Here is a 25,076-nt window from a genome sequence, read left to right as displayed (position 1 = left end):
GGGATCCCAGGCGCTGTGGAAGGCTCTCACGACGGCACGGCGGCGCGCTGTCGTCGGTGTTGAAGGTCGATCAGAAGGGAGCTGGCGACGACGAAGGATCCATGGGCCATTCTGCAGTGGGAGGAGAGCGTTACGGTGCGAGTTTGGCGCAGGCCATGTTTCGCACGTCCGTCGGTTTGCGCTGCTTGCTTGCCCACCACGCGACGCTTCAGCCTCACTTCCCTGCTGTCAATCACCCGCCCCGGCACTTTCCAACCGGCCGACAAGAGCAGAGGATCAGCCTTCGCGCGGGCAACAGATACGAGCTGCAAGTCTTCCCGAACCAGACGCTGCTGGCTGCTGGGCGGCGAGAAGGTATTTATATCCCCCAGCAGCCCGCCGTTGCAATCATGCTTTCTACGAGCGTAGCTAGCACCGCCAGCACGGCCGACCTCTCGTCGCTTGTTCTTGCACCACGCTGGAACCTCTCCTCCACCGCCGCGCACAGCGGGAGATGATGTGCGACAAACACCTGTCGGACCACATAGGGGAGTCCTGGTTGCTTGCCGGATAGCGATTGCATCCTCGCCCAATGGCTGCGTGCTGACTCAAGCTTTCTGCCCGGCAGTGAAGGATGCACACGCTGCAGTAGCCCGCTGCGGCCAAGCCAATACTCTGCATACATTGTGCTCTTGCAGCACCATCCATCTGGCTTGCAGCGAAGCGAGTCGTGGCCGTCATCTTCGAATCCTCATTCTAAGCATGTCCACCACGATTCGATCATTGTATCGAGACGCCCACAGATCTCAAAACATGGACATCCCTCTCGCCTCAAGAAACGGCTGGCCAGAGCGCCGAGACGTTTTCTGTCAAACTGAAACAAATACATGTCCACACCTTGCCCACCGGCCTCGCCTCCATATTCCGAATATTGCTCGCTGTCGAAATAGGGCAACGACATGCTCCATGATAACTCGTCGGCATCGAAGATCGGCCAGCACTTCTGCACCCGATCAGCTTGCCGACTCCACGACCACCCGGAGCGTGCTGAGACAATGATCCACCGCAGCGCAGTCTAGAAACGTGAAACCTGAGATGAGCACTGCAGCAGATGCAAGAGCAAAGTGACATCCAACGCCTTCCGGATCGTGGCTGACACTTGCGTTATCTGTGCAGCAGCAGACACAATGGGCAGCGTACATGCAAGTAAGATTATTGCTGATAAACAAGCAGCTACGTGCAGGAGGATCACCAGAACCGCAATCGTGCAAAGACGCCCAATTCTGCCAGATACCGCCTGAAGACGGCCACCAGCAGGTAGCGCGGCCGCGTTACGCGACACACAAGTCGGATGCAGTTTCCCATAGTCCACGTACGGCAAGGCACAGAAGCAACATGCAAATCACAAGCCTTGTCACTATTGTGTCTGTTGTGTTGCCTCGCGTGCGGCAGATCATGACACTCTACAGCGCCAAGACAACGAACAAGTGGGCTGCAATGCGTACGCCAATTTCACAGTACACGATCTAGCTCGTTCAGAGTGGACGCACAATGCTCACTATCAGGTAAAAATGCTTTCCGCGCATCGACGACCAGATCCGCGGAGGAGCTATGGTTTGAGGTCACGTTCACTACCTGACCACCTTTATCGGGTAGTCGGATTGAATAAGCCATTAGACGAGCGACCAAGTCAAGGAAAGTGGCGCTGATGTGATGATAGTGTAGCCGCAAAGGCAAATGACTCTGCCAAGACGCGGCAGTCCGTGAAGTCACAATGTCACAAACAAGTTTTGAGAATGATCGCTTGCTACCGTTGAAGGAACATTCCACGATCCCACCATTCGTTGCCATACGATCAATACTTGTACGAATCTGCTCTGCTCGCCCGTTCAGTAGCGCGTCGCTAGGGGAGCAGGAAGTCCTGTCGTCAGGCTCACAACTGCTACGCTGTAATACCTTGCCGCAACACCAACGCTAAAAGACGGGCTGTGCTTTCTCATCGCTCGATGCTTCATTCTTGTGCGTTCTATTGCTCATTGCTTGCCTCTTGTCCTTCCGCCTGTCAACCTCATAAGACACTGTATGCAAAAAGCACCAGGCAAGATGATACATGGCCACACCGCGGGGAGCCTCGGAACCTAAGTAGACGCCGAATGCGGAGCTACTTGCGAATATCGCGATGCTCGCCGCGGTCTTGTGAAGAGACGTCTCGCCAGCGAGCAAAAGGAGGAGCGCGCCGAGAGCGACCAACTGCCAGCCATGCTATACGGAGAAGATCAATCAGGTTGACAAGGACTAGATCTCATCACATGTACTAACCTGCATGGCGGCTCTGCCGAGAGCAATGTGCAACGTAGCGTCGCAGCTATGTTTGCCTTCCCACCCTTGCGAAATCATAATGTTGAAGAATTCCTTAGGATTGAATGCGCCGTAAATTCCGAGTAAGATGCTGATGAGGCCGCGTGCTCGTAGACTGAGTGCTATGTAGGCACCCATGATGGCGTTGGTCGTGACAGCGAGGCCGGAAAAAGGGAAACAATCACTTCTTTATAGGTGTCACAAGAGCACACGCCGCAGTTGGAAGGCTGTGTACGCAGTGGTGCAGCTGGAGACCCTGAATACTGCACGCTGATTGATCCTTTTGGGTGCGACCAAGCAAGAGCTGATGGAGTGGAGACCTTGGCGAATGTTCGGTTTCGAATTCAAAGACCATTTGTGGATTTGGCTCTGCAGGCAGCGGACCAGTGGGCTGTGTATTCGCCATGCCTGCACTTCTTGTGCTGCTCTCCACGGAAGAGTCGCTAGCAGCACATCTGGTCGCTTGAGGTGAGAGACGGTACCATTTCTGTGCTCGATGACAAGGCGCTCCCAAAGGAATATCAAGATCCAACAGCGCCTAGTTGTGGTCATAGTCGAGTTCCGTCATCAAGAAGTGCGCTGTAAAATCGACTTCCGCTGGCAAGAACGAACGTATTTCAGTCGGCATCGCTCATGTTCGCATCGCTCCTGTCTTTACTTCCAGACCTGCTGCGATCGTCTCTGTCGCCATTGGAATGCCCGTTCTCTCGAACTTCGCCTTCACTGTTCTGACTCTCTTCCTCATCATCACGATCCAGCTCTTCTAGCTCATCCCCAAGAGCACTCTCTCTCGGCTCCAACTTATCAGCATCCTCGAGCTGCAGTCGCGGGTTGATTTTGGGCAGTGTGGTGGCGCAGACTCTTGTCTTGTTTAACAGATCATCCACGAACTCATCCATATGTGTCAATGCCCATCCTTCTCTTGTGCGCCTCTTCAGCTTCCTGCTATCAGCCAGATATGGCTCGAGCGTTGCATAGACCTCCTCGTCCTTCTCCCACGCCAATCTGATGTAGAAGGCTGCCAGAGCTCGGAGGTACTTGAACTCTTCGCCCGCCTTCTCGAGGTAGAAGGTGATGATCTCGCGCTCCGGAAGAAGTTGCAGAAGCTTGAATGCCAGGCATAAAAATGGCGTGGGTTTCTGCGCAACACCGTATGTTCCGCCAATGAAACTCAGCTCAACTGCACGATCGAGCAGGGTCGCAGCGTTGAGGCCAAAGCATTGCTCTTTCCAGTAGTACGAATCGACAATCCGGTCGCGGACGGGCTTTTCGAAGAGTTTGAGCGGATTGTCGCCGCGGACCAACGTGCCCGTATACCCTCGCTCATCGAGCGCACGTTTCGCGTCGGCCTGATGCGCCATCCTTGCCAACAGAGAAAACCACGAGGCGCGTCACCGGAAGATCCAGATGTTGGCAGCGAAGAACTTTAGTCGTCGATGCGATTCATGTGAAGGTCTTGGCGTTGCCATGTCCGACAGCATATTGACAACTCTATTTATCCCACGTCCCACTTTCGTCACGCTTAATGATCGAGGAGACCATGCAGCTAGCCGTGACACAAGAAATATCTACCAGCATTCTTATTACGACTGTCCACTTCGGAATGCAGAAATGAGACTACTGCTGACACAAGCACAAGTGTCGGTAGCGCTCTCTTCCACCATTGTTGTTTTCTTTACTCTTCTGCTCTTTCTCTCTGGATACGTGCTTCAGCAACGGACGGTCAAGGGACTGCAGGAAGCATTGAAACCTCGCATTCCACAGCGACCGGCATCGTTGCAAGATGAGCCCGAGTTCGTGGAACTGCACCGCTCGAGGTTGTTTGGACGAGATGGAGGTTCGAAGATAATCAAGACAGATTACGACCGAGATGTCCACACATCGGACGCGCAACGGCTCGATTGGAATAGGCTGGCACATCTGCAGCTCGTGCAGCGGCATCATGATCTCTGCGCTGCTATCATGGTGCTGGCAGGGTTACACGAGATGAGGAGCCCGGCCAAGAGGATCCTCATGATACCGAGCGCATGGGTACAGCAGAAGAAGAAGGGGGAGAGCGAGGATCCATACCTCGACAGCACAAGAAGACTATTGAGACTGGCGCATAGACGATATGGAGTCATGCTACAGCCAATGGAGCCAATAAGGAGCAATGAAGAGGAGGGAGATGTATACTCGCTGGCGAGTGCGTACCAGCTCTACGGCAGCATCGATCGCATACTCGCGATAGAAACGCCAGGACTGGTGCTCGATGCAGAACCTCTCGATGCACTATTGGGCTTCACCGAACCTTCGCCCTTCGTCATGCTACACGATACTGTCAAGAACGACAACATCCATTCGGAAGACTTGTTCCTCATACAACCTTCGAAAACGACATACAACCGATTGAACGCAACGCTCGAGACACCGGAGTATACCAGCTACAACGACACGTACCTCTCATCACTCTTCTCAGAACCAGTACTCCTGGACTCGAGCACGGATACTGGTGCATTGATCCGCTCCATCGGCACTCTGCACGACGTGGCAGCAGATTCAGAGTTCAATCAAACAGCATACCTGGACAATGTTGCATACATTCGATTCTCAGATCCGAAATTGCCTGGTCCGCAGTACGATGTGCCTTTTGCGATGAAGCGAGAAGCACGTCCGAAGCACAAAGATGCCGACTGGGCGTATACGAAGTTGTACGGCGAATATGCACAAAAGCGTATGGATATCTGCGGGCTGGACCTGGAGAGTTGGCGACCAGAGTGATTATCTGTTCACGAAGCGATGGCGTTTGGGAGGGATATCAGGGTGTACATGCAAGAATGCATAGAATGATACAGATCACGACGAAATTTGACGAGTTTGCAAAACAGTATATCGACCTAGAAAGACCATAGCCATGAAGGCTGTACAAGACTAGAGTATAAGATGCTCATACGATGCCAAGAATCACTTCTTGGGTGTACGTCAACTTCAGCTTCGCGATGTCTTGGAGACCAAAGCTTATCATGCCACGTGCTCAATTGCTGGATCAGTGTAGGACCACCTCGACGCCAAGCAAGAATGACAAGATCTAGATGTGGAATCTTTTCTGCCACCTTCAAAGTGGCGGTTTGGAGCGGCTTTTGACATACAGTAGCAGTGATGGCCAGATCAGGCCCTTCCGCACTGATCGACTTGCGAAAACCTCCATGAAACGGCAAAGTGCTTCCATGCGGACGGAAATTTGAACAAGATCGACAACATGTCAGCGAGCGTCGGGAAGAAGTCCTGGATCGCAAAGACTGGAGACCTGTTCCGTAGAAATGGAACGCTTCGTCCAGCTCGATTACTCCAGCAAGATGCCAAACAATACCTGGGGCGATGGCCGACAGATTGGTCGATCTTCAATCAACTCGTACTCGCCAGCGCTGTTTACGTCTTCTTTACAAATTTGTTACCTGGGATCACCTTCGCATCCGACCTCTTCCAACGGACAGGCCAGAATTGGGGCACGATTGAGATAGTCTTCGGCACTGGTTTATGCGGAATCATTTTCAGTCTCTTCTCATTACAGCCATTGGTCATTCTGGGCATTACTGGTCCTTTTACGGTCCTCGCTGAGAACATCTACAAACTATGCGCTGAAACGTTCCAGGTGGACTTCCTTCAATTCATGGCTTGGACTTTGATTCATTCCGGGTGGATGCATATCCTGTTGGCTGTTTTCAATGCCCATGACTGGACTATGCTATACGTGACCGAATTCAGCTGCGAGATTTTCAGTTTGCTGAATAGTATCATCTACTTCCACAAAGCTGTACAGGAACTAGAGCGAGCTCACAAGACTTTGGATCAAGCAGCGTTTCTATACGCGATCATTGGAGCAGTGGGGACATTCATGCTCGCACTATTCCTCAGTACTGCCGAACGTTGGCCTCCGATCATCCACAAGTACTTTCGCATGGGTCTCAGAGAATATGCCGCAGCGATCAGTATCATCTTCTTCATCGGGATACCATACGCAGGCGATCTCAAGTCCGTCAACAAAGATACCCTCTACACATCCAGCGAAAGCTTTCGTCCAACTCGTCCAGGCCGAGACAACTTCTATGTCCCATTCTGGCAGCTCCCAGCACCCTGGGTCTTCGCCGCTATGATCCCAGGCTTCATCATCACAGTCCTCTTCTTCTTCGACCACGAAATCAGCAGCATAATCTGCACAATCCGCCGCTACGGCGTCCGCAAACCAACTGGCTACGCTCAAGACATCGTTCTTCTTGGACTCACCACCGCCCTCTGCGGCATCCTCGGCATCCCACCAGCCAACGGTCTCCTACCCCAAGCACCCCTCCACTCCGAAAGCCTCCTATATTCCGACCCCTCCGAAACCACATCTGAAATCATAATCGACAAACACGGCATCGAACACGAAATCCAAACTCCAACTCAACGCGTCCACGAACAACGCTGGTCCCACTTCCTCCACGCAGCCGCTATCCTCGCCTTCATCGCCCCTCCCCTTCAACTCGTCCTCGGCCTAACCCCAACCTCCGTCCTCGCAGGTCTCTTCCTCTTCATGGGTCAACAATCTCTCTCCGTAAACCCCATCCTCAATCGAACTTTTCAGCTCCTAACACCACCTTCTGACCTCCCGCCTCTACCGGAGAAAATCAAATCTTGGTGGCAGATTCATACTTATACATTGTTTGAGATTTTGATGGCGGTGGTGATTTTTATTGTGACGTTGACGGTTGCGGGACCGGCGTTTCCGCTGATTATTGCGGCCTTGGTGCCGTTTAGGTTGTTGGTTATGGGGAGGATTTGGTCGAAGGATGTTTTGAGATTTGTGGATCGGTGGGCTTGTAGGGAGGGTACGCCGGAGGATGAGGGGTCTCGAGGGGAGGGAGATGGAGATGATGCGGTGCTACAGGCTACTGCGGTGCAGGATGTGGAAAGCGGGGTGCTGAACGAGAAGAGTGCTGTGGTTTCGAGTGCTGATAATGGGGCTGAGCGGCGTGATCTTCGTGAACGATAAAGAGTTACATGAATAGATGGAGTCATGTGAAGAGCTGGAAACTTGCGTACTAAGGTACATCTTTTCTATCCTACAAATCTATTTGTACAGATGAGCGCGGGCAGCTAAGCATAATCACCTCTCATCTCGTTGACGATATTCCTCTGCCGCTGCGCGCTCATTCTCTCGAAGCGATCAACAACCATCGTGAACGTTCCCCTGCCTGCTGTCAAGCTTCGAAGATGTTTCAAATACCCTACCATCTCCTTCAGAGGGACTCTTGCCACAATCTGTCGCATGCCCGATCCCCCTGTGCCCACGTTCGCCTTCAACGAAGTGCTGCTGCCTGCGAAAGGATCCGGGGGAGTGTATATGCGAGCCACATCTATGTCTGGAGAAGATGTGTCTTGCTCGTCAGCGCCGAGAGACACAACAGAACCTCCACGCGCCGAGGAAATGTCATGCACTACCGAGCCGAGAGATTCTTCGTCTACCGATATCGTGACCAGCATGACGGGTTCCATCATGGCGGTCTCGGAGGATGCGGCACTGGATTTCAGCGCCGATTGCGTCGCCAGACGTGCTGCAGAAGAGAGTGCCGAAGGCGTCGTGTTTGCAAAGATGTGTTGCGCTGGGTCGAAGGTGAGATTGATAATGGTGGAATGCAGCGGATAGCCATGCGTAGGACCTCGCGCCAGCGCTGCTGATACACCGTGACGCAGGGCTTGAAGAATTACTGGTAGCGGTAATTCATCTGGCAGACCAGGTTGCTCCTCTTCTATTGGCGAGCCATCATGTTGCAGGGTAGGTGTCGATATGACAAGATGATTCTCGTCGTGCATCTCGAAAATATGGGTATGCTTGCCGTTCTCCCGTGTTGCCTGTGCATGAGCGTGTTCAACTGCAGCCGTACAGGCTGCCTTTGCGCTCTTACCGCCAATGTCACGATCGTAGGTTTCTGTAACAGCTCCACTAGCATCCACGATCGCTTCCCTGTAGCCGATCTCGATATTACCGATGCGAGCTTTGGCTTTGAGGTCGTTCACCAGTCTATCGCGGGCAATCTCAAGGTGCAGCTCGCCCATGCCGGACAGGTGGGTCTGACCACTCTCCTCATCAACAGACACATGCAGGCTGGGATCTTCACGGAGCAGCAGTGCCAACGACTCTGTGATCTGCTTTTGTTCGGAGAGGCTGTTCGGCTCCACGCTGACAAAGAACACTGGCGGAGGCACATTGATTGGCCGCAGTTGCAATGTGCTGACTGGTGGTGGAGGTCCAGTCTTCGGGTTGGCTCCTTGATACGAAATGAGGGTGTCGCCAGTCCTTGCAAATTTTAGGCCTGGAATGACCCCAATCTGCCCAGCAGGAATGGAGTCGATATCGACCGCATCATTCGCATACATCTTCAGCAGCCTCTGAGGTCGTTCGGTATTCATAAGATTCGTGTTCCACAAGGCAGCATTGCGGTTGACTGCTCCAGAGTAGACACGCACATAGACCAGGACTCCACGTTTGACATCTGCAACAACCTTGAATGCTAGAGCACAGGCTTCGAGCTTCTGGAGTGACATTGCAGCTTGTTTCTTGCTCAAAGCTTTGCCAGATATTTTGCGGCTCTCACTGGCTTCGACGACGAGTTTGCCGGACAAGAAGGCGCCAAGTCCACCTTTAGTAGTCGCATCAAGGCTGACCTCAGGGTCTGGCCTTTCCTCAGGAAAAGGTAGAAGGTCCACTATCGCATCCAAGAGAGGTTGTACGCCAACATTTCTGAAGCTTGCTCCTGCAAAAACTGGGGCTACTTGCTGTGGATGCTGCAAGACGCATCTCCGCAACGATTCAATTATATCGTTGGCACTGATAGCCAGGTGATCTTCGTCGGCGTCCAGGTATTTCTCCACCATCTCGTCGTCATGCTCAGATAGCCGCTCTACCAGTGCTATGCGCGCCTTTTCGAGCTCAGATGCCAGGTATGGGTCTTCTTGAGACAACTGCGCGAGGTCGAATACGGCAATGTTCTTGCCATCACCGCCTTCAGCATATTTGAGTCCCTTGAGTTTGATCACGTCGCCGACGCCTTGCAATCGCCCATCAGCAGTCCACCATGGAATGCCGCATACCGCAGGCCATGCACCCAATCTCAGTCCGATCTCCTTCACTGTCCGGGAAAATGCCGCACCATCTCGGTCGAGCTTGTTGACAAAAATGATTTTTGGGATTACATAGGCTGAGGCTTGAGCCCAGACCTTCTCGGTCTGAGCTTCGACACCAGCAACTCCGTCTAGGATACAGACAGCGCCATCCAGAACTCGTAGTGAGCGTAGTACTTCGAAAGTGAAATCCGCGTGTCCGGGTGTGTCGATTAGATTAATATTATGTGGTCTTGAAGACCTGGGCATGCCCGGCTTGAGAGTCTGCAACTTGTCCTCTGCGGACGGTGGCCATGAGAACGAGATGGCCGCCGACTGGATGGTGATGCCTCGCGCTCGTTCAGCGGGTAAGAAGTCGGTAACTGTGCTGCCTTCATCGACATCTGCAACGCGTCAGATTTTCAAAACACGAGCCTCACAGCATTCAGCAGGGCGCTCATCGCGTGTTCTGACTTGAACTGAACACAGAGCAGGTCCTACCTCCTATGCGTCGCGTGAAGCCGCTATAGTAGAGCATGCGCTCCGTAGTTGTTGTCTTGCCCTACCTTGAGTGAGAAAGATGTCCGACTTCTGGATTCAGCACTACATACAGCATCAATATGGGCAATGATACCGATGTTTCGAGTTCGCAACGCGGCCCCATCTTGTGTTGCCTGCGCGCTACGTGCAAGCGAGCTCGTATATGATCGGACATGTTTGAGGTCGACGCCGCATGCACGTGCAAGGTGCTGTCTACGCAGCCATGATGCCCGCATCACCCTCGCAGAGACGTGATGGACAGGCCAGGGTGGTAAAGGGAAAGGAGCTGCCGCCGGTACGCGAGTCGAAGAACAAGTCGAGAATCACAGGGAGAGTTTGCCGTCGTGTTCTGCTTCTCCATCACCCAACCCATGTCATCGGTGCTCGCTTCCGAGAGCACCGTGATCCACCACCACCATTCCTTCCACGATGAACACCCACGACTACGACAGCCCGACTCCAGGCAGCTCTTCCAACGCCGCCGGCAAACAAAAGGTCGCGGATCCGCCGACACTATTTCGCTTCCAGCGCCGACAGTCAGAACGATATTTCTTGGAGACCGAGTACCGCGAATCCGAGCACACGCCCACGATGGAGTATCCCAGCGGACAGAGCCCATGGGCCTCGTCGCCCGAAGCGAGTCGCCAGAGCTTTGGTGACGACGCATTACCGCGAGAGGACTTGCCTGCGCCGGCGGTACAGATGCCCGACAGCGAGCATGAACATGCGAATGGAGAGGGCTGGTCGTCACAGGCGCAGCAGAGTCAATGGCAACAACAGCAGCCGCAGCCTGAGCAGCAACCTCAGCAACAGCAAGCGCCGCAACAACGTGTGAGCTCAGGTGAGGAGAATAGGAGACCCAACTCGGCCAGATACCACAACGTACAGCCACCACAGCAGCAACGACAACATGTGCCCCAGTACAAGCTGCAGGCCAAGATTACTGGCTTGGAGAGGTCCGACAAGAAAGATCCTATCCTGCGCTTCGACGTCTATGTATGTCTTGTATCCTAGACTCACCATGAGCTGTGACTGACTACCCTTCAGACCAACCTTCCCAAATTCCGAACAACACAGTTCCGCGACATTCGCCGCAAGCACTCTGAGTTCCAGAAGCTAGGAGCTCATCTCATTGCATCAAATCCCGAGGCCCTTGTGCCTGCGGTCCCACCAGGGTCCTCGAGTGCTGGGATGGGGACGGACGAGGATGAGAAGATAACGAAGAAGGCTTTGCAGCGATGGCTAGACGTCATCTGCTCGAACGACGTTCTTATGAGGGATGAAGAGATGGTCTTCTTCGTAGAAAGCGACTTTGGATACAGCCCAGTGGTGCGCAAAAAGCAGGCAGCGACTGGCATGAGGAGGAAAGTGCTCAAACAGTTTGCACCACCTCCAGATGATACACCTGAATTGCTTGAAAGCAGGCCTATCGTCAAGGCTTTCTACCTGGGATCAATGGATGCGCAGCAGAAAGTTGACAAGGTTGTCAAGAGCAGACGAGGTAAGACTGCCTCACGCAAAAGGTGGTTCTTTCAGCATGCTAACGTCGTGCAGCACTTGGCACAGCAGAGTCGGATCTTGGGACGAAAGTGGCGGCGTTGTCCAACAACGAACAGCACAATGGCCTTGCAAATGCATACCGCAAGCTTGGTAAAGTTGTACAGAATACTGGAGATTTTCACTCAGCTCAGGGCACAGCGGAGGCTACGACGCTTTCAGACCCACTGGCATATCACAGCAGTGATGCTTTCATCGTAAAGGAAACGCTCACGAACCGACATATCCTTTTGCGGGAACTGGCACAGGCGCAGAACGCCACGCGCAGCAGACTCCAGGCTGCAGATCGACTAAAAGCCAGCTCCAGTGTCAAGCGTGACAAAGTAGACGAGGCCATATCGGCCCTGGATGAAGCACGAAGTCACGAGGCATATCTGCAACAGAAGACGCAACGCGTAACACAGAACCTGGTTCTCGAGAAGCGCAAATGGTTTGCTCGAACGGCAGCAGAAATGAGAACAGCAGTTCGCGAATATGTGATTCGAGAGATCGAGGCCGAGCGCCGGACGCTCGCCACGCTTGAGCAAGTCCGCCCTGAAGTGCGCAACATCGATGCATCAGGAGGTCTTAGTAGACTTGGACGGGAAGCACATCCAGTCGTGAGACGCTCTAGTATGGCTTCCAGCCAAGGTCCCAAAGGTGACGCTTGGTCTGGTGTACCTCGCCGTCCAGATGGCCTGAATAGGAGCATTAGTGGCAGCTTTGCGCCCGGCGTGCCTGGTGCGGTGCCAGAAGAGGGTGAAGAGGACACCGTTGAAGGAAACAGGAAGCGTGCAACAAGCTCAGCCAGTAGCCTGGGCAAATTGGCAGAAGACGACGATGATGACAGGATCGATGCACGGAATGCAGCGAGTCGACTGGCACAGACTACGTTCTGACCGCGATGCCGTGCAGAGATAAAGGTGCGATGACGACTCGGGTAGACCTAATGATAGCGCAAGCGTTGCATGTATGATGAGGGGATCACCGCATTTCTTCCTGTATATATTGCTCCAGTGCGACGCGGACTTCAACACCTATGTTGAGCGTAAGGCACGTGCCAGGAACGTCGCTTACGGCTGATAACGCAGCATTGTAGCCGAGGCCGGCGCAATGTACTCTACTTTGGCCGAATCGTGCAAGCACGCAAGTGTCACAATTTCTACTCTCGACACCATGCCTACGCGTGTCCTGATAGTCGGCGCTGGCGCCATTGGAGCTTTCTACGGATCGCGCCTCGCAACGGCATCGAATACAGCGGTCTCGGCACTTTGCAGATCCAACTTCAAAGCTGTCAAAGCCGATGGCTTCAAAGTGTCGTCACCCAAATACGGCGAACAGATTTTCAAGCCGGAATATGTCTTTGGATCACCCGAGGATGCAAGGAACGCGAAAGTGAAGTGGGACTATCTCCTCGTTGCAACAAAGGCACTCCCAGATGTCAACGACGATTCTGCTCTGCTGGAAGGCTTAGTATCGCCTGGGACTAGCATAGTACTTGTGCAGAACGGCTTGGGAGTGGAAGAGCCATATCAAAAACGCTTCCCGGATGCATCAGTACTGAGCGCTGTGACCATTGCCAGTGCTGCGCAGCCTGAGCATGGCATTATCCAACACAATCGATGGACGAGGATCTCAATTGGGCCATACTTGCCACATCTTGACCGAGGCGGTTCAGGAGCAAAGGATTCAGACTCCAAAGCCATTGAGAGCAACAGAACGATAGTGCGACTTCTTCAAGAGGCCGGGATTGCAGATGCAGAAGACTACGATCATGCCGGCCTGCAGTTTGTTCGGTGGCACAAGATCGCTATCAATGCGGCCATGAATCCATCTTCTGTGCTCTCTGGAGGCTGTGGCAATCAGGAAATGTCCTTGGAACCAGAACTGTCTCGCCATATACTCGGCATCATGCACGAGGTGCTGGACACCGCCCCAAAAGTGCTCGGCAAACCTCTGCCACCTAAGCTCGCAACGGCGGAGAAGATCCTAGAGTCAACGAAACGGAACAGCTCTGGCAGTAAGCCTAGTATGTGGGGAGATTGGTCGAAAGGAGCGAAGATGGAATTGGAGGTCATCTTGGGAAACCCCATTCGGATAGCGAGGGAGAAGGGTATTGAGATGCCAAGGCTGCAGACGATGTACGCGTTGATCCGAGCGGCACAGAAGAATAGAGACAAGGCGAAGGAGAATAAGTTGTAGAAAGGCCGTCGGATTGGCCGCGTAGCACTCGGCGTGTTGCGCGGAACACTTTATCCTTCAGAAAGCGCAAGCCATATGCCGAGCGTGTGAGGGATTTGCTGTCGAGGCATCGGTAAAGGCCCGATAGCCCGTGGAGGTCAGTAATGTTAGGTGTTCTCGCCCAGGTCTGCAGGTTTCGGGGCCACTGAGTTGTGACCACACATTGAGCAGCACATGTTTGAGGCATGCGAGCAGTTCGGTGGCAGTGGCTGGGACGGGTCAGAGTGAGACATTGACTGATGCAGGCCGAAGTTCAGGCCCCATCACCTGATGACTGACCGGGTTGCACATGCACGTGTGATGTAGCCGCAGGTACAAGGGACAAATATAGTGTCGACGTCGTCAATGCCGATTTCTCTATATCTCCGCGCTCGCCGCGAACAATGGCAGCAGCGTCCATTGTTACTGTCGAGCAGACCGAGTCGACGGCCAGACGCAGGTGATCCTCCCTCTCGCTAAAACGCCTCCGGGCTGAAGATCGCATCGAGCGAGGCATTCCCCGCAGCACAACCTACAGCTCCATCGTCGACAGTAGCGTCTGCGCTTCTGCCTCTACCTCACCTGTCACTGCCACGTGGATTCGCCTGAATAAGAGCACCAGCGCTGGTCGAGACTGTTGATGACTGTGGAGAGATCGAATCCCCCAGCTTCCGATTGACGATACGCAGCTCGAAGCACGCACCACCCCGACCCGGCTACGTCAGGACGACCAGCGAGAACGAGAGCCTTGCCTTGCATTCCTCCCACTGCCCTCCCTCCTCGCTCTGCTGCTTGCGTCCCGTCGCCGCCCTCCCTCCAGCCCCACCGCCTTACTCCGGCGGCGAGCCTCCTCCTGGGCGCACACGAACCGCCCTCCGCCAACGCAGCCTCTCCGCGCACCCTGCGACTGCGACGCCGCGCTGTCCAGCCATTGGGCACCAAGCTCCCGGCCTTCCGCCAGAGCTCCCCCACTGCGTTGCACTGCACCTCCCGGGCCTGCTCCTCGACCAGGCGACTTTCTGGCACGCACCCCGTCGCCCAGAGACAAGGAATAGCCCAGCTCGTCGGCACTTTCGTCGTCTGCAGGCAAACAGATCGTGTGTCGCGGCACCAGAACCAGATACACGCAGCAGCTGGCCGCATCAGACACCACTCCACCCATTCGTTCCCGCTGCGTGCACGTCCGCCGCAGCTGTGAAGACGGGCAGCGTGCGGTCGAGACATTGGGACTGCCTCACGTGCATCGTCTTTGTGCGTCCATTGAGGCAGCATCAGCTGCGGTGCCGCCGTTTTAGTCTCCACCCTCCACCACCGCCCACCCGGCACTGCGCGCGATCACCGCAGGAGCAGCGCATCGCCCTCTTCGACATTCCCATCCCCGCTTACACGAGACGGGCGAGAAATTGGCGACCCCAAAGTCTTTGCCCCAAGATCCCTGCGTGCCACGGAAGCGGAAGGAACCAGCCGACACAGATAGCAACAACACCGCCTCTGTAATGCCGTCGCTCGGTTTTCTCAAGAAAAAGCGCACCAAGGACTCGTCGCAGGGGTCCGAAGGCCCAACTTCGCCCACCGTCGGCTCTCCCATCACCCCCACCACCACTAAGCAAAGTGCCACGCTGTTCACGGATCCCGACACCCTGCAGCGTTCACAAACACAGCAATCGCAAACAGCCAACGTCACCGACACCCCGCAGCAGACCTCCGCCACTGTTACACCTGCGACAACGCAGCAGGCCAACGGACAAGCTATGGGTACCTCCGTTCAGCCTAGCATTGCGAATCTCATCAATCAGCCCAACCAACATGCGCAACACGACTCCGCCTACTCTTCGGCCAACTTCAGCGACCAAAATGTGCCCCAGATCAATGCGCCGGCACAGAAGCCTACCACGAACCCGCTACGCGAGACGAAGGGCAAATATACGCTGCAAGACTTTGTCATCAACCGAACACTGGGCACAGGCTCGTTCGGCCGAGTGCACTTGGTGCAGAGCAAACACAACCAGCGCTTCTACGCTGTCAAAGTGTTGAAGAAGGCGCAAGTTGTCAAGATGAAGCAAATCGAGCATACCAATGACGAGCGCAAGATGTTGCAAAGGTGCAGACATCCTTTCTTGATTACACTTTGGGGAACGTGGCAGGACTCGAAGAATCTGTACATGGTCATGGACTTTATTGAAGGTGGAGAGCTGTTCAGTCTTTTGCGGAAGTCGCAGGTAAGCAGATGAGGTCCGGCACATAATATGTGCGAAGCTAACACTAGCCAGCGTTTCCCCAATCCAGTTGCCAAATTCTACGCTGCAGAGGTAACACTCGCGCTGGAATATCTGCACAGCATGGACATCATCTACCGAGATTTGAAGCCCGAGAACTTATTGCTAGACCGGCACGGACACATCAAAATCACCGATTTCGGCTTCGCGAAAGAAGTGCCGGATATTACCTGGACACTGTGTGGCACACCTGATTATCTCGCACCTGAAGTGGTGAGTAGCAAAGGCTACAACAAGAGCGTAGATTGGTGGAGTTTGGGCATCCTCATCTTTGAAATGCTGGCGGGGTTCACACCTTTCTGGGATTCTGGGTCGCCTCTGAAGATTTACGAAAACATCCTCAAAGGACGCGTCAAGTACCCGCCATACATTCACCCTGACGCGCAAGATCTACTCTCGAAGCTCATCACCGCGGACTTGACCAAGCGACTGGGTAATCTTCACGGAGGTAGCAAGGACGTGATGAACCATGCTTGGTTCGCCGAGGTCACATGGGATCGACTTGCGAAGAAGGACATCGATGCGCCATACGTGCCACCAGTTCGAGGAGGCGCCGGGGATGCAAGTCTTTTCGACAAGTATCCCGAAGAGACTGAAGCGTACGGACAGACTGGAGACGATCCGTAAGTGGTGCAATGCGTGCTCAAGATGAAGTAATACTAACTTGCCTACAGTCACGGAAGGTCTTTCCCTGACTTCTGAGAGGATCGTCCTGCAGATGAAGATACGCGATCTGAGCTTCTCGAAGCGATCTCTCATCGCCTCTTACAGAACCACCGATCGACAGTCACTTACTAATGACCTGACGACCAGTGGGGCATATCGAATCCGGGCTACAGCGAGCAAGAAATTAGAAACTGTTCAGGCGACGATACAGCTTCTTGCACAACACACTCGGATCAATGTTTTGGAAAAGATCTGGGAATAATTAGCAATGATTTGATTTCGAGGGGAGCGCACGCACGCATGCAAAAAGTGGCAATCTGTTCTTGGTCATTGGAATGGATGCATGAGCACACGAGCACACACACATTCGGATCTGGTAAGGTGCGTTTCCCTGAGTGCGATTCTTGAAACGCGATATTTGAGTACGAAAACTTTTCTGTATGGATAGCATGACCTGTTTACGAAAGGGCTTTCTCCTAGGCAGATGATTCAATGAGGATGCACTTGTGCAAGCAATACATCACACGAAGCTGGCTGGACGGTGTCGAGAGCCTGGCGAGATTGGAAGCACACCTGACAAGCTCGCATTCGCGTTCGATGGCTTTGCTTCATGACGTCGTCCTTTCTGACATGCCACTGCAAAGCAGTCACAAAAGCAGCAGCACAGCTGGATTATACGCCTGATGATCAAACTGCTCACAAGCAGCTTGCAATAAGTGTGATGAGACAGATGGTCGAGTCGAATACGCTGTATACCGCTTCAAGCAAGAGCGCGTATTCAGCCCATATCGAGCGATCGTCTTGGCAATGAGGCTTGAAACCCAACTCTCACAGACGAAACGTGCTCATGAGCATCTTCGTGGTGCAGGCACCCATCTTGAGACACTACCAATCACCGCTCGATTATTTCGCACAAGCTCTCGCAAACCTATACGCATATTGCTTCTATGGGTTTAGACGCACAAGTCAGGACGGCTTTTCGCTTTCACGATCAGCTCGTTTTTGAGTTCAAGTCTAGTCTGGAAGTAGCCCTGCGCGGACTCGCTTATGAGAAATGTCAGAGCTTATGGAGGTTGTGTCCAATAGAGATCTGTCGGCGCGAAGGCGCATGTTTGTGTGCGGCCACAGACGCCATCAGCCATCACGTCGAGTTGTGGTATATATTAGGAACGCCAGACGCCCTCAAAAGGTGCTAGAGGGAACAGCAACTTCCTCATTGCAACGTCTACTGCAATACATACTGTTGGTCGCAGTCTATCTTTTGCTGGCAACTGACGATCAATCGAGTCAAGATGGCAGTACAAGGCTACGTCGACCCGAATTTCCCCAACCCGATGGGCCCAAATGATGCGACGATTATTATCTATGGCTATACGCCTGCACTGGCAGTTGGAGTACTTGGAGTTGTGCTATTCTTCACCGCGGCTGTGGCACATCTCTACTTACTTGTTCGGCACCGAACATGGTACTTCACGCCGATGCTTGTAGGGACAATCAGTACGTTTCTCAGTCTCCCGATTTACAACATATACTAACAGGACATTGTCTCCTGCAGTGGAAATCGTGGGCTACGCCTTCCGCCTCCTGTCCAGCCAACAAAACCCCTACTCCGTCCCCTACTTCGTCGTCCAATACTTCTTCATCGTCGTCGCGCCTGTCCTCTTCAGCGCCGCAATTTACACCATCGTCTCCGTGATGATCAATATTTACGGCCGAGACTTCGCTCCTTTGCCGCCGAAAGCCGTGCTGGGGATCTTCATCACTTGCGATGTCGTTGCGACGATTGTGCAAGTTGCTGGAGCGGCACTCGTAGGCGTGGCGTACAGCAATCAAAGGGATCCAACGACACCGAACAACATTTTGTTGGCGGGATTGGCGTTTCAGGTTTTCTCGTTCGCGGTGTTCTTGATTATCCTGACGTGGACACTGGTGAAGGCGAGGAAGAGTCCGGAGAGGATCAATACTGGCTTTGTGGTGGGGGTGGTTATTGCGACTTTGGCGGTATATTTGAGGACTGTCTTTCGTCTCGCTGAGACTGCAGAGGGCTTGATGGAAACGCTCTCGACGCATGAGGTGTATTTCGGCTGTCTGGAATTTGCGCCGATCGTTGTTGCGGTCTTCATCTTTACGTATTGGCATCCTGGACGTTGGCTCAAGTCTGGAGTTCTAGCTGAAAGAATGATTGTACATCCTGAGAAGGCTTAGCTGGAGACCAAACTCAGTTGATACCACATGCCATCAACGTTGCCATTCTTGAAAGCGGTCGGAAATGCCATAAGTTCGTCGATCTGAGAATCTCGGAGTCTTGACAGAGATGCGACGATTGCACCACATGCAGCTCTCGCCTTCTTCGTCAGCCACCACTGATCAACTTGCTGTAGAAGGGCCAGCCAGTACGAGAGCAGCAACAGCCCTCTCGGATCACGATCATAGACGAGAGGCTTCAGGGATGGCCAAGTCCTGCCGATAAATGCGAAGAGAGTCGCAAAGTTGTTAGAGGAAGGCTTCATACACAGAAGCGGTGCAAGGCCACGAACTATCTTGTGATAAGGATTATTGTGGGAGGTTGAAGTTTCATCCATCTCGCACAGCTTGACTATAGGTTCCGGCAAACCCTCAACGCCAGAGGCCTCAGATGTGAAGGTTCCAGCGGAGTCATCGGTACCGTACAGTATGGGCATCCAGCTTGACTGCGAATTGTGATCGCGCGGGAAGAGGTGGAATAAGCTTCGAAATCCTCCGGTCGTCTCCAGTGGAGTGAAGAACTGCTCCAGACCGTGCTCGTCCGAGATATCAGTCTCGTCCCACACTTCATCGTGCATAGAGAATGTATACATGATCGACAGGAAAGTCGTGGCGACCAGCGCGTCCCATTGACTGATGCTCTGTCCCGGCTTCAAAGTGGACAGATTCTCACGATGAAGCTGCAAACCGTTTTCCCAGTGTGTGGCCTCCGCCAGTAAGCTTGCTGAATGACCGACGTGCCTCTGATGTGCACAAGAAATCTGCGCTATTAATTCAACAGCGTCCGATGTGCAGCGTGAAGATACTCACCGCCAGGACCATGTGCATCAGGTATGGATGATCCCATCCTGAACTGGCGACACATGACTGCATGACTTGGCTTGTCCGCGGGCAACCCAGGGTGGTGGAAACATATGATTGAAAGTGCTGGAGAATTCGAATGTCGCTGACATAGGCTGTACGTATGGGCGAATGCTCGGCGCTAGGATATAGCAGACTTTGGAGGTCGGTCTGTGCCAATTGAACAGCCATGCTGTACATTTCCGAGCCGAGATGTGGTGTGACGCTGTTGATTGGGGTTCCAGGAGAGGTCGAGGATGTGCATGGCGACGTTGCAGAATTCGAGTAGCTGCATCGCAATTCTAATCTCACGCACCGACTACAAGCGGGCAACGTCTCTGCGATGTAGAGTTGAGGACTTGGTCTGAAGTTAGCTTCGTAAGGTTGTCAAACTCACCATCGCACTGCACATGTATCAGTCATTGCGTGAAAACCGACGCACTTTACTGACCTTGATCCTGCGTTTCTTGCATGCTTGACAACCACCACGAGATTTGGTGTGTGCCTTGCGAGGGATGAAAGGCCTAGGGGAGTGTGCGTTTCGGGCACGATTGTGGCCCTCTATCTTGAATACTACCTGAAAAGGCTTGATGTCTTTCTTCGCGACCATGGTTTGCCATCGGTGGCCTGGAAAGAGTCGGATTCTTGACGTTGGTCGCTTTGACACTGCTTCTCTGCCCGATGCCAAAATAGAAGGAAAAGATGGAAATGTCAGGATTCGTGAAGTGGTCTAATGGTCATTAAGTTGATGCAGTTGAACAAGTCGGATGTCGAAGTCACACTGACCACGGCCAAGCAAGACAGCTTGGATAAGGTTTGTGCTTGTTTGAAGGATGCGCGATCTGCCACATATGGCTAGATCCAGACACTTACTCACGACCTACCCTCCGTATAGGACACATTCTTGAGCACATTATCCACCATGACCTCGCTCAGTCCAAGATAGTTCGCAGGGTCGCACCGTCGTTCCAGCTCAGCGCCGTCTAAGCCAGCCCGCTGGACCTCTTTGTCTGCTTTCAAAAGCTCCAGCAAGCTTCGGTCCTCGACGTTTGCTTTCCTGCAGAGGTCATATACCAAGTCGTGCGCGTATTGCCGGCCGATCGACTTGCCGAGCCCCATCATCACCGCCTCGCTCACTATGGCGCCTTTGCTGAGCTCCAGGTTCTTCTTCATGCCTTTCTCATCAACCTCGATGCCATCCAGCAGATAATGGGTCTGCTTGAGGCAAGCATGGCTCAATGCACATATTTGAGGCAGCATGATCCACTCGATCTCCCAAGGACCAGTACTTCGCTCAAAATCTGCCACAACAGCTTCAACAATGCCACTTGCCATTGTTCTCACACTGCTGGCCATCGAGCAAATATACGCACAGCCAATTGGATTCCGCTTTTGGGGCATGGTACTGCTGCTGCCCCGGTGGGGCACGTACGGTTCACGAGCCTCAGCAACTTCAAGCTGCATCATCAACTTCAGATCGGTGGCAAACTTGGCGCACGTCGCGGTTAGTACAGCCAAATAGTTGGCGGCCTCGGCGAAGTTGTCACGCTCTGTGTGCCAGGCAATCTCTGGGACAGCCAGGCCAAGGTGAGCAGCGAACAACTTCTGACAGCGAAGTCCGAGAGGCTCATTCTCATTCTCGGAAGACTCTGGAATTGAGTATGAAGTCTCTGGCGTTATAGTGGCCAAGGTGCCAGCAGCCCCAGAAAATTGTGCGACAAGAAGGCGAGGGCGCAACTCGGCAAGACGTTGCTGGTGACGCTGGAATTGAGCTAAGAGGCGTGCCATCTTGAAACCGAAGGATATGGGAACGGCCTGTTGCAAGTTACTGCGAGCTGCCATGGGCGTGCTTCGATGCTTCTCGCATAATGACACCAGAGCTGAGACAATATTCCTGAGAGCCTGCTCCACCAAGTTGAAAGTATCCCGCAGCTGTAGCACAACGGCTGTGTCTGTAAGGTCCTGCGTCGTCGTGCCCCAGTGGATCCATTCTCCCAAGCCAGGCTCCACAGCATTGATCTTCTTAACGAGCTGTTGAACAACAGGTAGAACTGGATATCCTATGAGCTCAGTCTGTCTCCGTAACTGGTCGAAGTCGAGGCTGTCGAGCGTGCTGTTCTTCACAATCTCATCGCACGCCTTCTGTGGGATGATACCCAGCTCCGCTTGTGCTCTGGCAAGTGCAACCTCGAAGTCTAGGAAGTACTGTGTTCTTTGCTTGTCCGACCATATCGCCGCTATCTCTGGCGTGGAGAAGACATTGCCAAAGATTTGCGAGTCGAAAACCGTCGTCATTGCTGCTTGTCAGCTTCGTGAGAGCGTTATCGAGAGCGAGTGGCAAGGTGTTAGAGACGTCAGCAGTGTATAGTTCAGGTTGGTCGTCTTGTGAGTGATATACAATATCACGCTGTGGACTTTCGACTTTCCGTCATGCAAACGAGCCGATCTCGGTCAAGCATACAAGCTGTCGCTGCAAGGTCCCCGCCGCGTGAACAGATTGCAGCCGACAACGAGCTTCATCAACAACATGGGTTTGTCACTTCCTCTGGCGCGTGTCACAGCGAACACGCGCCTCACGTTGAGCTGCTCGAGATCTGGAAGAACGAAGGATGCTGCAAATCTGCGGCAAGAGCTGTCGTCGGCGTTCGGCATCAGCCCTGGTTCTGCGCACAGAGCAGAATCAACACGGCAAGCACTTCTTTCCTTCTCCATTGCACCTCCAACAACAACGGCACAGAAGAAGTTCACAAACCGCAACAAGAACTACACATGAGAGAGACAGTGTGTGGGGCATTTCTTCACCCCATTGTCCATGTCCATGTATGGTCCAGACACGGCGTCACTGACGTATGAAGTGGTCCCAATGCTACAGTATCCGAACTTCTCGCGGCCGGAATATGGCCTCTTTCGCTGGTTTATCGCATGGTCGATATGACGTTCCTGCGCTATCGATTACAATCACTCCTTTGCGTGTCACAATGCTTGCAGCATTTTCCTATCTGGCAACTGAGATCTCAGGATGTGGACCCAGCACGCTCGTATTGCCCGTAGCAAACGTCAGCTCTCTCCATCATACGGCCCAATCGGCAACATTGCATAGAAGTGACGGGGCAGCGTGAGTAGCGACTGCACTGGTGAGTTCGACTATTCGCAATTCTTTCTTCATTTGCTTTTAGTTTGCTGCACGCGACACAAACCTATCCGCCGCACGTATTCTTCGTCCAGCAGAAGAGCATAGAGCACTGGAGTCTGCTACGCGCAGTGGATCACAATGGAGGGAGAGGTTGGGTCCGGCAGGGGAAGAGCAAGATCAAGGGTGAGTATCTTGCATGCACGAGGATTGCAATCGATTTGACAGATCATAGTCGGAGGCAATGCCCGCGCAGACTGACCATGAGGCGAACAATGGAGATCGAAATGAACCACCCGAACAAGATATGAGCGACCAGGCTAGGAAGGGAGATGCCGGGCGACCAGGAAGGTCAGCGACTGTCTCTGCAAACGACTTTCAGCCTCGAGAACGAACATCTTTGCACCGCGAAACATCTGCAGGTCTGCGTCGTCGAGAAACGGCGGAAACTAGAAGAAGTGGCACACAAGGAAAAGCGAGTACAGTAGCAGGTAGGACACGAGGGCTGTCGCTCGCGGGGCCACAAGAAGTGCCTGTCATCCAGCAAGCGTACGAGCCGTACGTGCATCCCGGTTACACGGAACTGAACCCAGCCTACGAACAACCCGCCAATGCGAAGCCGGTATGGAGTTTGGCAAAGCCTCTACCTCGCGTGTTGCGACCAGGGATGGTGCCAACCAAGAGCGAGATACTGCAATCGCGGCAGAACCCGGAGATGCCTGCAGAGCAGACGCAAAAGGCGGATCTTGATGTTGATCCAAATGACTTGGAGGCAGGTAGGATCGAGCTCGAATTGAACCCCAAGAAAGTTTCCGCTCAGCTCATCGACTCAAGGGCACAAAGGGAGAACAATCTCATCTCCAGCATCGCGAGGCGGGGCACACTCTCAAATAGGCTGGAGAGCCGGCCTACGAGAGCGTCTTCGACGGCTTCTAGGGTCGGCAGGGCACGAGCGTCGAGCGCGGCTTCGCAACGATCGATAGCTGGACACAATGCGCCTCAAGAGGATGTTGGCAAGGCACAGGAGCCCACGCCATTATCTCCAGCAGAAGATCGCTCGACAGAGCCACCACTCGACGCAATACCTGAACACGGCCTACCACCAGTGCCTGTAGCGGAACAAGACGACAGAGATGACTCCTCGCTTGCTACTCTTGCGCTTGAGGACGATGCTGCCATCTTGCAGGACATGGACATGGACCCCATCGAGTTGGTCGAGAAGCAAGAAGCTATCGAAGAAGTGCACAACAACCACACCTGGTGGTCTGTCGTGAGAACACAGTATCGTGAGTTCCTGGCGGAGCTCCTGGGCACATTTGTGCAACTCACCATTGGCTTCTGCGGCGATACGCAAGTGACGCTGAATCGTGGAAACAACTCTCACACCACAGCTTGGTTGTGGGGCATGGCAACAATGATCGCGATCTATATCGCTGGTGGCATATCCGGTGCTCACTTCAATCCATCAATTACCACGGTACTCTGGTTTTACCGTGGATTTCCGAAGCGGAAGATGCCTGAGTATTTCATTGCTCAATTCCTCGGAGCCTTTCTGGCCTGCTATGCTGCGTATGGGATATACTTTGCTGGCATCCAGGACTATCTACAAACCGGTGTTGCGACTGATGTGGTCAACGGCTTCGTTACCAGCCAGCGACATGAGTTCATTGGTGTTGCAACTGCATTCTTCAACGAGTTTCTCGGGACGGCTTTCCTAGCATGCACCGTGCTCGCACTCGGCGACGACATGAATGCACCCCCAGGTGCAGGCATGAATGCTTTCATCATCGGACTCGTCATTACAGGACTCAACCTCAGCTTCGTTTACAATACCGGGCTCGCCATGAATTTCACGCGTGACTTTGCGCCGCGCTTAGCTCTACTCTCACTCGGATACGGATCGGAACTGTTCACGAATCCATATTGGGTCTATGGGCCCGGTATTGCCACAATCTGTGGAGCAATGACCGGGGCTGCGTTATATGACATTGCCATCTTCACGGGTGGCGAGTCGCCGATAAATTACCCTTGGACGAGGACGAAACGAAGCTGGAGAAAGGGAAAGGCGAAGTGGAAGAGGAGAGCGAGATTTCAAAGGAGAGAGAAGAAGGAAGAGAAGTTGACAAGGTGAGAAGTTGGACTGTCAGCATGTGCAGTTGTCCAACCGT

The 25,076-nt window shown here is 53.4% G+C and overlaps 11 protein-coding genes across 11 annotated transcripts; 7 read left to right on the top strand and 4 right to left on the bottom strand.

The window, feature by feature from the left end:
- Positions 1 to 1,953: 1,953 nt before the first annotated feature.
- On the bottom strand, positions 1,954 to 2,475 carry CKM354_000859300 (uncharacterized protein; the record flags this gene model as incomplete). The annotated part of the gene is made up of 2 exons (XM_044803978.1): positions 1,954 to 2,241; positions 2,299 to 2,475. The coding sequence occupies 2 exons, from the start codon at positions 2,473 to 2,475 to the stop codon at positions 1,954 to 1,956; spliced, it is 465 nt and encodes a 154-aa protein (XP_044659913.1).
- Positions 2,476 to 2,954: 479 nt separating this feature from the next.
- Positions 2,955 to 3,698, bottom strand: CKM354_000859200 (uncharacterized protein; the record flags this gene model as incomplete). The annotated part of the gene is made up of 1 exon (XM_044803977.1): positions 2,955 to 3,698. One exon carries the CDS (start codon positions 3,696 to 3,698, stop codon positions 2,955 to 2,957), a length of 744 nt encoding a protein of 247 aa, XP_044659912.1.
- A 250-nt stretch (positions 3,699 to 3,948) lies between these two features.
- On the top strand, positions 3,949 to 5,097 carry CKM354_000859100 (uncharacterized protein; the record flags this gene model as incomplete). The annotated part of the gene is made up of 1 exon (XM_044803976.1): positions 3,949 to 5,097. One exon carries the CDS (start codon positions 3,949 to 3,951, stop codon positions 5,095 to 5,097), a length of 1,149 nt encoding a protein of 382 aa, XP_044659911.1.
- Positions 5,098 to 5,575: 478 nt separating this feature from the next.
- On the top strand, positions 5,576 to 7,348 carry CKM354_000859000 (uncharacterized protein; the record flags this gene model as incomplete). Its single annotated transcript, XM_044803975.1, has 1 exon — positions 5,576 to 7,348. One exon carries the CDS (start codon positions 5,576 to 5,578, stop codon positions 7,346 to 7,348), a length of 1,773 nt encoding a protein of 590 aa, XP_044659910.1.
- A 104-nt stretch (positions 7,349 to 7,452) lies between these two features.
- Positions 7,453 to 10,232, bottom strand: CKM354_000858900 (uncharacterized protein; the record flags this gene model as incomplete). The annotated part of the gene is made up of 3 exons (XM_044803974.1): positions 7,453 to 9,860; positions 9,958 to 10,018; positions 10,068 to 10,232. 3 exons carry the CDS (start codon positions 10,230 to 10,232, stop codon positions 7,453 to 7,455), a joined length of 2,634 nt encoding a protein of 877 aa, XP_044659909.1.
- A 193-nt stretch (positions 10,233 to 10,425) lies between these two features.
- On the top strand, positions 10,426 to 12,431 carry CKM354_000858800 (retromer subunit VPS17; the record flags this gene model as incomplete). Its single annotated transcript, XM_044803973.1, has 3 exons — positions 10,426 to 10,992; positions 11,044 to 11,497; positions 11,551 to 12,431. 3 exons carry the CDS (start codon positions 10,426 to 10,428, stop codon positions 12,429 to 12,431), a joined length of 1,902 nt encoding a protein of 633 aa, XP_044659908.1.
- A 277-nt stretch (positions 12,432 to 12,708) lies between these two features.
- On the top strand, positions 12,709 to 13,734 carry CKM354_000858700 (uncharacterized protein; the record flags this gene model as incomplete). Its single annotated transcript, XM_044803972.1, has 1 exon — positions 12,709 to 13,734. One exon carries the CDS (start codon positions 12,709 to 12,711, stop codon positions 13,732 to 13,734), a length of 1,026 nt encoding a protein of 341 aa, XP_044659907.1.
- Positions 13,735 to 15,248: 1,514 nt separating this feature from the next.
- Positions 15,249 to 16,730, top strand: CKM354_000858600 (uncharacterized protein; the record flags this gene model as incomplete). The annotated part of the gene is made up of 3 exons (XM_044803971.1): positions 15,249 to 15,971; positions 16,023 to 16,651; positions 16,703 to 16,730. 3 exons carry the CDS (start codon positions 15,249 to 15,251, stop codon positions 16,728 to 16,730), a joined length of 1,380 nt encoding a protein of 459 aa, XP_044659906.1.
- A 1,256-nt stretch (positions 16,731 to 17,986) lies between these two features.
- Positions 17,987 to 18,899, top strand: CKM354_000858500 (uncharacterized protein; the record flags this gene model as incomplete). Its single annotated transcript, XM_044803970.1, has 2 exons — positions 17,987 to 18,191; positions 18,250 to 18,899. 2 exons carry the CDS (start codon positions 17,987 to 17,989, stop codon positions 18,897 to 18,899), a joined length of 855 nt encoding a protein of 284 aa, XP_044659905.1.
- A 1,752-nt stretch (positions 18,900 to 20,651) lies between these two features.
- Positions 20,652 to 22,073, bottom strand: CKM354_000858400 (uncharacterized protein; the record flags this gene model as incomplete). The annotated part of the gene is made up of 1 exon (XM_044803969.1): positions 20,652 to 22,073. The coding sequence occupies one exon, from the start codon at positions 22,071 to 22,073 to the stop codon at positions 20,652 to 20,654; it is 1,422 nt and encodes a 473-aa protein (XP_044659904.1).
- A 976-nt stretch (positions 22,074 to 23,049) lies between these two features.
- On the top strand, positions 23,050 to 25,039 carry CKM354_000858300 (uncharacterized protein; the record flags this gene model as incomplete). The annotated part of the gene is made up of 2 exons (XM_044803968.1): positions 23,050 to 23,094; positions 23,144 to 25,039. 2 exons carry the CDS (start codon positions 23,050 to 23,052, stop codon positions 25,037 to 25,039), a joined length of 1,941 nt encoding a protein of 646 aa, XP_044659903.1.
- Between the last annotated feature and the right edge of the window lie 37 nt (positions 25,040 to 25,076).

This window comes from Cercospora kikuchii (assembly GCF_019650295.1).
Source record: "Cercospora kikuchii DNA, contig_00005, whole genome shotgun sequence".
In the NCBI taxonomy this organism is placed as follows: Eukaryota; Fungi; Ascomycota; class Dothideomycetes; order Mycosphaerellales; family Mycosphaerellaceae; genus Cercospora; species Cercospora kikuchii.
The sequence above is the reverse complement of the archived record's forward strand: the minus strand, read 5'-3'. Positions and strand labels throughout refer to the sequence as shown.